The 17,409-nt window shown below is 37.8% G+C and overlaps 2 protein-coding genes across 4 annotated transcripts in view; one reads left to right on the plus strand and one right to left on the minus strand.

Annotated features, from left to right (window-relative positions):
• Window positions 1-14,067, minus strand: part of ERCC8 (ERCC excision repair 8, CSA ubiquitin ligase complex subunit) — a 61,652-nt gene extending 47,585 nt beyond the window's left edge. For all 3 annotated transcript variants that reach the window (XM_088023322.1, XM_088023323.1, XM_088023321.1), the window contains exons 1-2: window positions 13,945-14,067; window positions 4,323-4,418 (exon numbers count right to left, since the gene is read on the minus strand). In XM_088023322.1, the coding sequence (XP_087879448.1) occupies window positions 4,323-4,418; window positions 13,945-14,021 (173 nt within the window). In that variant the 5' untranslated portion in view covers window positions 14,022-14,067. The remainder of the gene's footprint in view (window positions 1-4,322; window positions 4,419-13,944) is intronic.
• A 118-nt stretch (window positions 14,068-14,185) lies between these two features.
• NDUFAF2 (NADH:ubiquinone oxidoreductase complex assembly factor 2) overlaps window positions 14,186-17,409 on the plus strand; it is a 136,211-nt gene continuing 132,987 nt past the window's right edge. Inside the window, exon 1 of the mRNA XM_028123884.2 lies at window positions 14,186-14,383. Coding sequence (XP_027979685.1) covers window positions 14,257-14,383 — 127 coding nt within the window. The 5' untranslated portion in view covers window positions 14,186-14,256. The remainder of the gene's footprint in view (window positions 14,384-17,409) is intronic.

The raw sequence follows: 17,409 nt of genomic DNA on the forward strand, positions 1-17,409 counted from the left end.
ATTGCTATTTGTTAATCTTATTGTTCATAATCAAACCTAATGTTGCTGTCGCTCTACTCATTCTGGTTCTCTGATTTTACTCTTTGGAAATTCCTAAGAAAGGGCTAATGAGAGCAACAGGCCCTGAATTCTTGTATGTTCTTGACAATTTGTCTGTTCTTTTGTACTTGAAAATCAGTCTGGCTGGATATATAACCCTTGAGTCATGTTTTATTTCTCTGAACATCTGAGATAAGAAACTTCATTTCTTTGGGAATAAAGCCCCAAATCAGTTTAGTTAAAACAGGATTTTCTTTCCCTTATATCTAGTTTTAGATCTTATTTATTTTAGGAAATTTTTCTTGGATTATACCTTTAATATTGACTCTGTTCTCTTCCTTTGGGTTTCTTCTCTGGGAACTCCTATTAAATGCATGCTGGATCTTCTTTGTCTATCTCCCACATATGTCCCCATCTCTTGAATTCTTTATCTTTCTCCGTTTCTTCTTGATTTTTAAAAATACCCTCCTTCTACCTTCTATTTCCAAGCTATTACCTCTTGTATTCATTTGCTTGTGTTCCTTATGCTTTAGTCTTCATTTCTGAAACATTTGCCTTTTATTTCTAATTTTTTCTTGAGTTTCTTCATCTCATTGCTGAGTTTTCTTAATTCCAACTTAGGTGATTCTTTCAGTTCTTGTATCTTTTTAAAATGACTTTTAGCTAGTTTTAAAATATTAGGTTAGAGTTCTCAACTATTTCACAGGAATATCTTTCTGGCACAGCTACACTGTCTAAAGGGGCATTGCTTAGTTTCTTTGTTCTTAGACTAATTTTGAATGGACTTTGATTTTAATCCTATTATTTTGCTCATATTTGTATGAAATTAATTTTCTTAAACTTTTAGAAAGGAATCTTGGTTTAGAGTATTTAAATGTTGTATCTATAGAATATCTTCCTCTTCCTTTTTTATAAGATGTTCAATACATGGCACCTCACTTTCAGAGATTTCTTGGTTCTGTTCACCTCCTCAATTTTTATCTGGGCCATCTTTTCCCTTTGTTTCTATTGTCCCTATACTGCTCAGTTTGGATTCTATTCCGAGCAGTTTCTCCTCACTATAGGGTTTTGCCCTTTAGGAGATCTTAAGTTGATGAGCTGGAGAGATCAGTGGGCCCAGACTCCTCCAGCCCCTTCCAGTCTTACTGTGAAGCCCCTAATCATTGGGAGGAGGTCATCCTTTCTGTGTCACCCCCTGTAGTCAAATTAGCTTGCTGAACTTCCAAGTAAGGTTGGTTATTTTGGAGTTATCAGGTCTACTAGGTGCTCCACTGGTTTTTCACTGTCTCTTCTGATATAGATGCTGATACCACACAGATCTTGTAAATATGGATGATTTGTTCCCACTCATCCATATTTTGTGGGTTGTGGGGATATTTGATCACCTATACTCGTTCTGAGTGTTATACATTAATTTTTTTATATTACCCTCTTTAGTTTCCTTGTTAAAGTGCAAGATAAGGAGACTGTGCCACACATGAACACAATTCTATCTTCACTAAGAAAGTCTTGTTATGAAAAATAAATTGTGTGCTTAGTGATGTAATAAACTTACATTCTGGTACAAGCTCCTTATCTTGTTAACCAGTTACAAAGGGTTCGTGAACCAGCGGCATGTGCAAGTAGCACTGATTTATAGACTTGTTTTAAGAAAAATTGAATACCAATTTGTAGAACAATAAGGTTTATTTAAAAGTAATTCTTCAAAGTTCTTCGCTGAAACAGTTCTAAAAATCTGATTGGTAGGTAGTAAAAAAGGACAGCAAGTAATACCATGCTAAAGTGTTCACCACAAAACTTTCGTTTAACTAAGTATTTATATAGGAAAATATTTATAAATTTTAACAACTACAATTTTTATTTTCATTGATAGAATTTTGCAGCTTATTTGGACACAACTATGAGTTACATGTATACCAAAACCAGTTCTGAAAATATTTTTGCTTCCTATTTGAATTTTGTGAAATACTTTTTTTTTTCACCATGGCACATGGATGCTCAATGCAAAAACAAAAAATTATATTCAAAGGTGAACAGCTTAACTGAATTTAAATTGTATTTATAGTAATGTCACATGATTCATCTTTGCTAGAATGATTTCCAAAAGCTTTCCTTGGATTCTATTAATTGGTTGAAACAACTGAAGCACTATTGGAATTAAATGATTCTATATTTGAAGGATCTGTGGACAACGACATTATTTAACTGTGAGGTTATTATTCTGCTCATAGAGTAATTACAGTAAGAGATATAACTTCGTGTTTTTATATGGACAAGAAAACCTGGTACTAAAGATGAACAACAATAACTTAGAAGAATTTAGAAGATATCAAAGAAAATTCAAGCTTCAAAGAATGATATGCAAATGTACCTTATGCAATTGCACTTGTTAAAACATTATTTTCAGGGGGACTTCTTAAAATAACTCCTAACTTTGGAAATAAATGCTTCTTTACCAGATGTGTATATTCTGGTTTCTGGTTTTCAGTGATATCACTACAACTCTCATGGTGGTTCGTAAATATTAAAAAGTATTTTGAGCAAATTATATGTGCACTGATTTTCGTAGGAAAAACATCAAGATTTAATTTTCCATTAAACATATATTTTGCTTTTTATTACTCTCTTTGCTGCCAAAAGGATTTAATGCAAAATACAAGTCTTGGCAAACAAATGAAATAGTTACAGATTTCACTATGGTGAAGTGTAGTGAGAATCTTGACTTTTCTCAATATGCTCTGCAAAAAGACTCCTCAGCCTGTATTTCTCACACATATTTTATGCACATATAATCTGAGAAATCAGATTTCTCATCTTTCTCATTAACTCTGACAACCGGTAACCTACTGGCTTCATGTACTTCACAAGTTAGACAAATGATCTCTATTCCAAATGGCTGGCTGGAGAAGCAGTACTGAATATCTTTTCCACCAGCACCCATGACCAAAGAAATCAGTTATCCCTTTCTGTTTGTGTCATTATTTTATAAGCAAATGGCCCTCAGCTGATCTTGAATGGGAGGTGTTATGTTTGCATCTGTAAAACTTCAGAACAAAGAAAAGAATTATCGCTGATCATCTTTTAGATTTAACCATGTGCTAAAGTGAGAATATGTTCACTGTACATGTTTCCCATATACTACTAGGTGGGACTATGACAGTGGCTGAAAATTAAAACCAGAATTCTTCAAACCTGTTTGGTTCATTTTAATGTAAATAATAATAACACTTCATTATAATATAAAAACTGTGGGACAATGCTAAACACATGATACAACAAACTTCAGTCACTGTTATACTTGTTCTAATTACAGACCACATGAAGCTTTTTGAACTTTCTTGTAAAAGTAATAATGGGATCCAGATGTTTTAAGTGGGGGGATGGCATGTTCATAGTTGCATTTTTTTTTCTTTTTTTTAAAGATTTTATTTATTTGACAGAGAGAGACAAAGTGAGAGAAGGAACACAAGCAGGGGGAGTGGGAGAGGGAGAAGCAGGCTTCCCGCTGAGCAGGGAGCCAGATGTGGGGCCCTGGGATCATGACCTGAGCTGAAGGCAGACGCTTAACGACTGAGCCACCCAGGAGCCCCAATATTTGCATTTTTCAAAGCACTCCAGCTGTTGTATGGAGAAAGGACTGAAAGGAGTAAAAGTATAGGTGATAATATTTTTGATTAAGAGGAGTGGAGGCAACCATTAATGATATGCCAGGTCCTATGCTAATCATGTTACACATATAATCTCAATTAAATTACAACAAACTTGTTAGGTAGCTGTTATTGTTAGCATTGTATATAGCTAAGGCAACTGAGAATTAAAAAGGTTAGGTCAATTGCTCAAGGTCACTTAGCTGCTAAGTGATAAAGCCCAGAAGGAGCTCAAATAAAGGTCTGGATTTCTTCAAGCTTAATTTTCCAACATATAGTTTCACTTTTTATATTCTATTTGTTTTCCCATTAGACTCCTTCAGAGTAGCAACTCTGTTTTAAAATGGTACCTAAAGCACACACCCCAGCACTTAAAAGCCCTCTGTATCCAAAGAAGTTCAATGTCTGTTACAATGAATATATTTATATAAAGTAGTTTGGAAATATTTACCTGGAAACATTTTAAGGGTGTGATGTTTTGTATTTATTTAAATTAGTAATGTCAGACTTAAACTGCTACAATTTAGAAATTTTACTACTTTTTATGAACCTTTACATAAGTAACCTGAAAGCAAGATTTTACTGTATCTCACTTTGAACAACAACAAAATGACTGTTTAAGTGTAATAAACTTACTATCTTGCTTCAATAGGTTCAATGTCAAGGGTGTTAATTCCACTGCCATGGATCCTTTCAACATCTCTGTCTTTGTTTAACTCCAGTCCCAAAACCCTTGAAAAAAATAAAAATGGAAAGGGGGGAAAAGAAAGATAAAACTAAACAATGATAAAGTAATTAAGACATTAAAAACATCCTTATTTCACCAAAATTACATGTAGTACAAAAATTGCAAGTAATGCTTAAATCTTCTACCACACATTCAAAAGTATTTATAGATTTTTAAAAACCTTATACGAATTTTAAAAACGCCAACAGTACTAACAATTATATATAAAGAATTTCTCCAAAGCATTATCGTAAACTTCATTTAAAGGGATACTTCATTAAGTTTTTATTAAGGTATTTAGAGACTGAAATAAATTTTAATGAACAAAAAGTTAAATTCTGGTATCTTAAACTCAACTGAGGACACCTAGTGGACAAAAGCTTGAATTACAGTATTTAAAAAAATTTCCTGAAGTGTTTCTTATGCTTTAGGTAGAAACAAAATGACTATGTTCAACAATTAAGCACACTTTTTAAGAGCCAATTAAATATCTATAAAAAGATGAATAACAAGTACTCTTACAAATTAAGATGAATGAAATTTCTGATATTGCATAACTGTAAACCATCATTATGTAAAGTGCTCATTACAATGACTAGTAAGTGCTCAGTGAATGTTAACTATTAGAATTTGTCTTGGTCTGTTGGATGTTAGAGAACATTTACATTAATTTAACTAGAATGATTTCTAAATTCATTACTGACCAACATGATGCTATCTATATGAAAATTTTTAGCCTATTTGTCAGTTTTATTTTTTAAAGAACAATGCACAGTGCTAGAAAAAATACAAACTGATACTTTTATGTCCTCACAGTAGCAGTATTTTTTTTTTAAGATTTTATTTATTTATTTGAGAGAGAGAGAATGAGAGATAGAGAGCACGAGAGGGAAGAGGATCAGAGGGAGAAGCAGACTCCCCGCCAAGCAGGGAGCCCGATGCGGGACTCGATCCCGGGACTCCAGGATCATGACCTGAACCGAAGGCAGTCGCTTAACCAACTGAGCCACCCAGGCGCCCCTCACAGTAGCAGTATTAATAATAATAAACATTTTAGTAATCATTTTAGCATATCAAATGTTTGATTTAAAGATATACACAGGTTTTTGTCTTCTGGAACAGTCTAGCCTTAGGTTCAAATATCCAGTCTAACATTTACTACTTTTCTGACCTTGATCAATAACAGTAACAGCCAACATTAAGAGCCTACCATTTGCTGACACTGTGATTAGTGGTAATAAAAAGTGTAATAAGTGGTAATCTGAAGTGATGGATTTCCTAGATGGTAGGTTATATTAGTAACTGCTCTTCCTGATTATAAAACTAAAACATAAGTAATTTGCCCTAGGTCATACATCTAATAATTGCTTGAACTTGGATCTGAACTCTGACACTTTCTCTCCAGACCATTATGTTGTTCTTCCATCTCTGAGCTCCAATATTTCACCAGAAAATAATTGTTCACATTTTCCAGTGAATTCCCATTTCTTCTTAAAATATTTCTCTATTTTTCAGTTTTATTTTATTTTACTTCATTTTTTTTTTGAGAGAGAGAGAGAGCATGCGGGGGGGGGGGGGGACGGGCAGAGGGAGGAGAGACAGAATCTTAAGCCCCAACGCAGGGCTGCATCTCACAACCCTGAGATCCTGACCTGAGCCAAAATCAAGAGTCAGACACTTAACTGACTGAGGCACCCAAGCGCCCCACCTGATGATTTTTCAAATAATAACAGTAATCCGTGCTTCTTGTAACCAGTAAAATATACAAACATGGACAAAGGTAATCACCCCTTCCTTGAGTTCCTTTCTCTGAACAGTGAGAAATGTAGCTCCCACTATCATTAATATGTTTATTTGATCAATGCCACTGAACATAACCAATCTCCCATCACCAATACCATCTCCATCCCCAACAAGAAAATTGCTCACCAGGCTTGGGGTTTGATTTCTGCCTCCCCTAATACTCCTAATTACCTGGGCTTGTCAGTCCCCACAATCAGACTACCTCCTCAACCTGCTCAGGGTCTCCAATATCACTCTAAACCAATCTAATCCCAGCCTGTGTATGGAAGCCTACTTCTGCCCAACCTAAAGACTTTAGGACTGAATTTTTAGGGAACTAAAAGGGGTTAAATGAAGGAAAGTAAGAGGGTAAACAGGGGAGGGTGTTTGTGGAAGGAGGCAAGGTGTGCAAAAGAGAGTTAACATAGCATGCCAGAGACTGCTGTCCTTTAGAAAGCCTACTTGCAAGACTGGCCTTTGTCTGCTTCTGTGATTGCAGGAGGGTTTATTTTATTTTATTTTTATTGTTATGTTAATCACATACATTACATCATTAGTTTTTGATGTAGTGTTCCATGATTCATTGTTTGTGCATAACACCCAGTGCTCCACGCAGAATGTGCCCTCTTTAATACCCATCACCAGGCTAACCCATCCTCCCACCCCCCTCCCCTCTAGAACCCTCAGTTTGTTTTTCAGAGTCCATCGTCTCTCATGGTTCGTCTCCCCCTCCGATTTCCGCCCCCTTCATTGTTCCCCTCCTGCTATCTTTTTTTTTTTTCTTAACATATATTGCATTATTTGTTTCAGAGGTACAGATCTATGACTCAACAGTCTTGCACAATTCACAGAGCTCACCATAGCACATACTCTCCCCCAATGTCTATCACCCAGCCACCCCATCCCTCCCACCCCCCACCACTCCAGCAACCCTCAGTTTGTTTCCTGAGATTAAGAATTCCTCATATCAGTGAGGTCATATGATACATGTCTTTCTCTGATTGACTTATTTCGCTCAGCATAACACCCTCCAGCAGTTCCATCCATGTCATTGCAAATGGCAAGATCTCATTCCTTTTGATGGCTACATAATATTCCATTGTATATATATACACCACATCTTCTTTATCCATTCATCTCTTGATGGACATCTTGGCTCTTTCCACAGTTTGGCTATTGTGGACATTGCTGCTATAAACATCGGGGTGCACATACTCCTTCAGATCCCTACATTTGTATCTTTGGGGTAAATACCCAGGAGGATTGCAGGAGGGTTCTAATCACTCCTGGATAAGAATGGTTCCCTGGGCCTAAACTATGTGGAGCCAACAAGGTGCTTTGTGATGAATACCTGCTTTCCTTCTGGGAGTCTGGAATTTTGGTACATGTTAAGTACATAGAAATTTGGGTTCATGCTCTAAAAGAAGAGATAAAGTCCTTCAGACAGAAGGGAAATGATATAAGAAAACTTGGGATATCAGGATTGAAGAGAAAGCAAAAGAAATGATAAATACCTAGGCAAATATAATTGACAATTAAAGTATGCTTGATAGCTGAAAACAAAATGTATTAACATTATCTGATGGGGTTTACAATGTATGTAAATGTAATATGAGAGACAACATATATGGTGGAGGATAAAGAGTGATGAAGTTTCTATATGTCAAATGAGGCAGTAAAATATGGATTCTAAGCAGAGAAAGAAAAGTGGGTATTTTATCATTCCTACAGCAACCACCAAAAACAATCATACAACGAGAAGTCACAAGAGATAAATTAAAATGGGATATTAAATAATGTTCAAATAACCCCCAAAAAAGCAGGAAAGGGGAAACAAAAATGTGGAGCAACCATCACTCTCATCCACCAATGGTGGGAATGTTAAGCTTCTAGAAAACTACCAGTTTCTAAAAAGTGAAACACAGACTCTAGTCATTCCACTGTTAGGCATGCAGCCAAGAGAAATAAAAGCATATATTCACACAAAGACTCGTACATGAACATTCACAGCAGCTTTATATGTAATTGCCCAAAACTGGAAACATTTAAATGTCCACCAACAAGTGAATGGATAAATTGTGATATAGCCACATAGAATAGGAATAGAACATTCCTCAGCAGTAAAAAAGAATCAAAAGGAGAAACTTCAAAATAAATTATGCTGAATGAAAAGAGCCAGACAAAGCATGATTTTATTTATATAAAATTCCGGAATGTACAAGTAATCTATGCTGACAGTAAGCAGAGGAGTGGTTTCCTGGAGTAAAACAGCATGAAGCAGGGAAAGAAAGAAAAGAAGCATTACAAAGAGTTAGGATGAAATTTTTGGCTTATGGATATTAGTTATTTTGATGGTGATGGTTTCAAAGCATATATGTATGTCAAAATCCATCCAACTGTTTACTCTAATTTAATGTGCATTTTATTGTATGTCAATTACACCTCAAAAAAGTTGTAAAAAAAAGTGGGGTAAGAACTGTAAACTTTGCATATCCGTGTTCACGCTTTTGCCCTTAATCATTGACAAAGAAGAACCTGGGGTAAATTAGAGTACACATCTTCTTTAAATAAAATAGGACTGGGTAGTTGTTTAGTTAAGCAAACACATCACTTAATGAGGGGAATCTTTAAGAAGAAACACTACCTTCAACACTTTATTTCAACTTAAATATATAAGCAATCCTCACTTTGCACAGTTTGCAAACTAAGCACAGAATGCAAGTTACCATGATTTAAATACCAGACTCCCCAACAATATGGTTCAAAATTCAGTTACCATGGTATATTAATTGTGTCTAGTAGCACAAAGCACAAAGTTGGCTACTAGCTTTTCAGTCCACAAATCACTACAAAAATAACATGCACATCATAATTCCTGACCAATTTACATGACTTCTTTCAAAGTCTGCAGGTGATTGGTTACTGTACATTTGTCATTCAATTCACACAGAGCCTGCAAAGTTCTGTACTTCTGAGATAAACGCATACGAAATTTTAGAAAAATGGAGACTTAAAAGAGGGAATTGACCAACAACATGGACGTGCACCAAAAATATGCTAAGTGATAATGCTGGAAATAAAACTCCAATGGAATGTAAATGTAGTTACAGGAGAAATAGTTGATTGTGGAAATGTTGACACTTGTGGCCATTTGAGAATCTCTAGAGAAAGACTGAGGAAATCAATGCAGGTGAGTGAACTTATCCCAATAAATGAGGAAAAGTGGTCATGATGAGAAAGCTGAAGATGTCTGGGAGGAAATGACGCTGGCAAAAATGTTCACATTAAAAAACTCTCAGAGACATATTTCACGACATTGAAATGCAAAGGACAAAATGTTGGAATCTGATTCGGACTTAGAAAGAATGATAATTAGCCAAGATATAGAAGAGATACTCAACTTGCATTAGAAGTTATACAATGAGAAGACCAGTGCCACTCAAACTACTCTTGATTTCAGTTTTTTTTTTTTTTTTTTAAGATTTTATTTATTTGACAGAGAGAGACACAGCACGAGAGGGAACACAAGCAGGGGGAGTGGAAGAGGGAGAAGCAGTCTTCCCGCTGAGCAGAGGGCCCGATGCGGGGCTCGATCCCAGGACCCCGGGATCATGACCTGAGTGGAAGGCAGACGCCCAACGACTGAGCCACCCAACGACTGTGCCCCTTAAACAAAGAAATAACTGTAGCTCTCATTGTTTCTAATGTCTTATATTACAGTGTATTAATATTTGCTTTCCTATTTTTTCATTTCTTGTATATTTAGGATGGACAGTAAAAGTTTACTGTTTGACAAAGAAATTTTAAATATCACAGAACAATGGTAATTGTTCCCTATCCACTGATTATTAAAATTACTTGCCATAGATTTTGCCTGGCACAATTAGTTTTATAGATGTATAATACTATGGAAAGCAAGGACTGTCCAAATATTTATATGCCAATTGTATGAAGTAGAGTTAAACGTGCTGAACAGAATGCCACATCACCTTTTTTTTTTTACAAACCATACCCGTAACTATATGTATTCTATGATTTTCAAAAATAGGTTTTATTTGGGGAGCTGGGGTGACTTACTTGATTGAGTGTCCGACTCTTGATTTTGAGTTGGGTCGTGATCTCAGGGTCGTGAGACTGAGCTCTGCATCAAGCTCTGCACTGGGCACAGACCCTGCTTAAGATTCTTTCCCTCTCCCTCTGCCCCTCCCCTGCCTGCAAGTGTGTGTGTGTGTGTGTGTGTGTGTGTGTGTGTGTGTGTGTGTGCTCTCAATAAATAAATAAATAAATTTAAATTAAAATATATGTTTTATTCATTAACTTATTTTAGTTGAGTAAACATTTAAGGCATATGCCAAACAAATGAATATGGAATCTCAGACATGCAAAGCAATTGAATGTGGACTCTTTCTCAAGCAATGGTTGCCAATCCTGGCTATACATTATAATCACCTACGGAGCTTTAAAGAAATCCCAGTGTCCTGGACCAATTAAACCAGAATCTCTGGGGTTGGAACTTTGACATGAATACTTTTTCCAAAGTATTTTTTCCAAATCACCCTATGTGATTCTAATATTATGGCAAAGCTGAAAAAAACTGTTCTTTTAATATTTTCCTCCAGTCTTTCATAGTATGATTCTTTCAATCATACCTCATTGAACAGCATTTTATTTTAAGTGATTTGTTTGGATTATTTCAGAAGTGGTCCATTTAGTTTTTATAAGAATAATAATTCTTTTTCATTTTGTATTTCATTAATTCTTATTAAAATGATGTAATCAGAATAATAAAATTGGCATTCTCAGGACTCGGGACAAATACTGATTTTTGATAAGCATATAAAGCAACTGTTGGGAGAGATGTGCATGGGATTACTAGATTATAGGTTTTTTAGCCCCAAGTGTTAAGTATGCTGGGGGAACCAGCATGCTGTACACAGGAAATGAAACCCATTCACAGATGGATTAATCTGGTGATCTTCTTAGGGGACATTCACTATTTCAAAACTTTACTTCTAATGAAGAAGTTTAGGTCATGGAATTTTAACAAGGAGCGATACTTAGTTGCTTCCTCAGACCGAGGACTATTTGGGATTAAAAGACTGGAGAAACCCAGTGTTTTAGACCCTCAGTAGCTCACATGACTTAAATTATTACTGATATAAGACTTCTGAACATAGAGGAAAAATGTTTTTCAAAAAAGTACAGATATTTTTACTAAAATTAAAGGTCTAACAGTCAAGTTCATTCACTTTCCAATGTTTAATTTGCTGATCCTAATGGAAGAATTGCAGCACTACTTAGTGGAAACAAGCTAAATTATCGGAGATTGACCAATTTTGATAAACATAAATTTTGAGTCTTCGAAATCATTGAAATAAAAACCTCTGGATATGTCTGTATGCTTTTATTAGAGTGGATCACTGAGCTGAATAGGAATTACTGTCAACTCTGCACTGATTGGGGGTGGGGAGAGAGGGCCAACAGTAGATGCAATTTCTGAGATGCCATTTCTGAGATCAGATTATAAGGAATCTGGCTCCCATCTTGCTTGCCCTTTCTTGCTCTTACTTTCTTGTTTTGATGGAAGCCAGCTGTCATGTTGTGATTTGAGAGGCCTATGTGAAAAATAACTGGAACTGAGGGAGACCTCTGGACCAAAGTCAGGGAAGAATTAAATCTTGTCTTGAGTGAGCTTGGAAGTGGATTCTTCCAGAGTCAAGTCTTGAAATGACTATAGTCCTAGCCAATATCTTCACTGCAGCCTTCTGAGAGACTTTGAGCCAGAAGACCCAGTAAGACACATAGATTCCTGACCCCTAGAACTTGTGAGATAATAAATCTTTTGTTACTTTAAGCTGCTAAGTTTTGGGGGGTACTTTGTTACCCACTCACTGATAACCGATGCTTGGGGTACTTTGTTACTCACCCACTGATAACTAATGCAGCAGGTGAGTTCTTCTTTTGGGATATTAGAAAAAAATCATGTCCATCAGTTTTCCAATAAGCAACTGTACTCTGCTTTTCTCTCAAGTTTCTTTAAAAAGCCATCAGTGTTGGCGGTTCCTACTTCTTTTCCTGTCATTCTCCAACTCACTGAAATCTTACTTTTATTCCCATGATTCTCTTAAAAATGCTCTTCCCAAGGCCATCAGTGATCACCCTGTTGGTTAAATATAATGCACACTTTTAATTCTTCCTTTATTCCTCATATTTCTTGAATGCATGTCATTCACTTAACAGAAACTCTTCTAGGCCCCTTCTCTCATGTCTCTTTTCTCACAGTATTTAAGAAGACAATATACTAATAAGAAAATATGTATATAATACAATTTCAGCAGTAATAAATTGAATAGATAAGCAGAGTAATGGGAGGGAGAACCACTGACAGCAAATAACGGGGCAAGGGCCAGCAAATGACACATATGAGGGCTTCTGCTTCTTTCAGTTTAAGAGACACTTCATTGCCCTGGTTTTGCTGCAACGGTTCATTTGTAGTCTCTTCTTCTGCCTAACTTTAAATGTTGATGTTTCTCAGATATTTGGTCATTGAAATGCTTTTCTTACTCTACAAATAATGCCTGGATGATCTCATCTCCACCTCACTTCAAGTACCATCTCATGTTAAAGATATCTCAATTTCTTCTGAGCAACAAATATGTACATTCAACTTTGTCCTCCTCTCTCCAAGTGAAAATCTTCACAGGTTCTTTGAAAGCAATATGGGAAGGGGTACCTCGGTGGCTCAGTAATTGACTGAATAAATTTAGTAATCCGACTTCGGCTCAGGTCATGATCTCAGGGTCCTGGGATCGAGCCCAGGGTAGGGCTCCCTGCTCACTGGGGAGTCTGCTTGTCCCTTTCCACCTGGCCCTCCCCCCCACCCCGCTCCTGCTCTCTCTCTCTCTCAAATGGGTAGATAAAATCTTAAAAAAAGAAAAAAGAAGAAAAGAAAGTAATATGGAAAAAGTCCGTATGGTCAAGTTACATTCATTCTGCTACATACAAAGCACATATCTGCGAATCATTGTTGACTCCTCTCTTTTCATCATTCACTATATTCAACCAATTTACACAGCTGGTTGATTCTATTTCTTAAATGTTTTTAAAAATATCTTCACTCTTTTCCACCCAACCACCATTTCCCAGGCTTCCATCTGCTCTCTTCTGGACAACTGGAATAGTTACCTAACTTGACTCTCACTCTTGCTCTCAACTTCAATCCATTCTCCAAGCAGATGACAAAATCCAAGAGTTGTCACCTTCTTCTCATCTTCATACCTCTTCACCAAGCACACAAGGCTCTTTCTCACCTAGCCCCAGACTCCATCTCCAGCTTCATCTCTTGTCAATGGCCCCCTTGTCTGCTCTAGTAATGGTAAACTTTGTTCGATTCCTGGCCTATGCTCTACCCTTGGCAAACAGTAGGAGCTCAGTAAATATGTCGACTGCACGAATGAAGGAATCCTTGGAGAGTAGTTATTCCTTGGGAAGTGGGAAGGAAATGTAATGTGAGGAAAAAGGAATAAGATAAAAGGAAAGTATCTTCCCCAGAAGCCGCGTGCGCACCCACCAGCCTCCAGGTATGTAGAAGGCATCTTATTTCCGTAAGGCACAGAGCAGAAGAAATTAAAAGTCTAGTTTGGTGGCAGTGAAGTGATAATGAGGTGGGAAAGTGGGAAGCAAGACTAACACAGAAACAGGTTCAGATTTTAAACGGCCTGTTTGAGAAAAAAGTAAGGTTTTCGTTACCTCCGTGTGGACTCCGCTCTCCGGAGGCGAAGAGGGTCGTCCAAACCCGCTTGTCTCGCTAATAAAAGCCCTAACATCCCGTTCCTTTACACCGGCCTGAAAACTGGATGCCGCCATGACAGAGGTCGGACGCCAGACTGTAACAGTGGAGTCTCCCATTGGTCAAGCAAGGTGCCATCCGGCCAATGGTGAGCGCCGTTACTAGAAGGGCGTGAGAATGGAGTGGGTGGGCGGGGTCCGCGGCTGGAGAGCGGGTGTGTTTCGGTCGTGGCGGATCTGGCAGCGATTCGTGCTTAAATTCCGGTGGACGGCATGGGTTGGTCTCAGGATTTGTTCCGCGTCTTATGGAGAGCGCTGTCAAAAGGAGCGAAGCAGCAAGTAGGCGCAGACCAGTTTGGGAACAAATACTACTATGTCCCCGAGTACAAGAACTGGAGAGGTGAGATTACAGCGAGCGCGCAACGGTTGCGCGGTTAGTAAATAAGGGGAACGTGAACGCGTCTCGTAAACTAACACAGCGCGCGACGGCTGTGATGTCTCCTGGGGGGTACAGCCCAGATTCGTTCACCCTGCCGCCCCTTCACTCTGAGCTGAGCACTTGGCGCCGCGGCCCGGCCTCAGTGTGCCCGCCGTCCGTGGGTTGCAGCACCTCGGTGAGATGCCACCGGTCGCGACCCGCGCGAGCACTGCACCACACACGCAGCTCTCCTCCCCGGATCGAGAGCCCACCCGCAGACGACGCCCCGGCGCCGGTCCTGGCCATTGGGCCACACAGACAGGGACAAGTCCACGGAGGTCTTTTTCCAGAGGGCCTCAAGAGGGCAGGGTAGTAGCTTTTTTCCTCCTGTGCCCTCCTGGCGACCAGGCCGGCGTTCTGTAATGGAAAAAGTGCATTTTGAGGGCCTCCGCTTTCCTCTTTCTTGGTGTTTACCTTTTCAGTAGCTCCGGCGCTGGCCCCACACGCGTCACTTTCGTCTAGCTGTCTAAAGTAGGGCTCTGCACACTGTGGAGAGGGGTCCTCACAAGGTTTTAAGTTACCTTTCCCACGAATTTGTACTCCAAAACCCCGTGGAGCTCACTTTAAGATCTTTGCTCCAATCGTGGTGTTTCCTAGGATTCATGCAAAGTAGTGGAGTTTGGGGAATTAGGGGGCCTTCCTGTCGGTTGAAATAATCTCACGTAGCAGCCGTTATAACCTCTACGATGTCGCTCCATCATCGCGATGCAAAAGATCTCAGGCTTTGGCGTCCGAAGGGCTTGGGTTAGAATTTCAGCTCTAACACCTTGTAACCGAGGGAAAACTGACAAAATATTCGTCCTCCCTAGTATCAGTCTTCTCACTTGGAAGTTAGAGATGATAATAATAGCAGTTACTGAGAAGCACTAAAATCTTTCCAATATTGTGATCCATTCATTTCCGGTAGTTCTAGTCAAAGAGAATTACTCCTTCCTTCCTTAGAGCACATGTAAATTGTATTTAGTGATTTATCTCTCAAAATTGTTTTGCCCAGCCTTTTTCTGTAACAATATCTAAGACTTGTTTCCCATTTAAATGGGCTTCTAAACTCTATCAGGGTAGGGAATATGTCTTTTTTTTTTTTTTTAAGTCCACAAATAACCTAGCATGTTGATGGTGTTTCTTCACAAATTGCAACCAGAAGGAAAGATGTTTCTTTTCCATAAGTTGTCAGTAGCATTAAAAAATATGCAAAATGTCTGTTGGCTTTTGTTATTGAAGTATAATTTAGGTACAGTAATACTTATCCTTTTGGTGTATGTTTTTATGATTTTTTACAAATGCATAGTCCCATAACTATCACACAATCAAGATACAGAATGGTTCCATCACTACCAAAATTCCCTCTACCCCTTAGTAGTTCATTGAACCTTAGCTCATTAACCAGGCGTTGGCAACCACTGATCCGTTTTAGGTCCCTAAAATTTTGCCTTTTCCCAGATATCATATAAATGAAATTATGGAGGATGTAGTCTTTCAAATAAAATGTATTTCACACACTGTAATGCAGTTAAGATTCATCTGTGTGTCAGTAGTTATTCCTTTTTATTGCTAAGGAGTAGTTCATTTATGGGTTTACTGAAGTTTATCCATTCACTTGGGTAAATACCTAGGAGTGGATTGCTGGGTTGTGCGCACATTTATAGAACTTTATAAGGACGACCCCCCTCTTTTCCAGATTGGCTATATCATTTTGCATTCCTGCCAGCAATGTTAAGAAAATTCTGGTTACACATCCTCACCAGCACTTGGTATTGTCAGGTTTTTGTTGTTGTTTTTATTTTATTTTACCCATTCTATTAGTTGTATAGAGGTGTCTTATTGTGGTTTTGATTTTCATTTTCCTAATGACTGAAAATGTTGAGAATCTTTTTATGTGCCTATTTGCCAACCTTAGATCTTTGGTAAAGTATCTGTCCAACTCTTTTGACCATTAAAAATAATTTGGGATCGAGGCGCCTGGGTGGCTCAGTCGTTAAGCATCTGCCTTCAGCTCAGGTCATGATCCCAGGGTTCTGGGATTGAGCCCCGCATCGGGCTCCCTGCTCAGTGGGAAGCCTGCTTCTCCCTCTCCCACTCCCCCTACTTGTATTCCCTCTCGCCTCTCACTGTGTCTGTCTCTCTCAGATAAATAAATAAAATATTAAAAAAAATAATTTTGGATCAACTTCATTGTACCATTTCAATGAAAATACAATATGATTGAAGAAAGATTTAAATTAACAAAATCATGTATTCTAAAACAACATAATTTGTTAGTCAAAGGATATGTTGGTCTTTAACGTTATTATAATACCAAATTGTTTTCCAAAGTGATTACAAATTTATACTTCTATCAGCTTGATATTTGGAATTCATGTCCTCTTGGCTGTGAGAAAAATGAGGCTTTTGTTGATGACGTAGGAGAATCATTGTATGCTGCTGTACAACATATCTGTGTTGCTCAGTTCTTAGATAATTGAAGCCTGTGGCACAGACACATATTATGTTCTGTAAATACTGTTACACATTTCCTAAGCCTTCCACTATATATAGGGGAAATATCTTTAGTTTGTTTTAATGCAAGTTTTCCAAAAATGAGTCATCTAACTTTATTTCCTTGGTATGAAAGATGGTTTTTTAGAGGTCTCCTTGAGTTTCTTTGAATTGAATGAATTGTTGATTTAACACCACCATTGAAGAGTATTTAAGAACTCTTTAGAGGAAATGACTTTTTCTTTTAATTCAGTCAATTAGTGTGGCGCCAGTCATTAAAGAACTACTATACTTTCCATATAGGATATTATTTAATGAGAGCAAAGATACTTACGCAATTTAAAATAAATCTCTGGAGTATTGTCCAGTCAGCTGAATTTAAGTTTAGGATTGATTGTTGAAATTTTAACTTTTTTTTTTGAGAAAAAAAAAACATTGGCATCTCAGGATGAAAAGATTGTGAAGATAGTGTT

Source organism: Eumetopias jubatus, unplaced genomic scaffold, assembly GCF_037043125.1.
Source record: "Eumetopias jubatus isolate StellerSeaLion01/CBP00866 unplaced genomic scaffold, mEumJub1_p1.0 scaffold_5, whole genome shotgun sequence".
In the NCBI taxonomy this organism is placed as follows: Eukaryota; Metazoa; Chordata; class Mammalia; order Carnivora; family Otariidae; genus Eumetopias; species Eumetopias jubatus.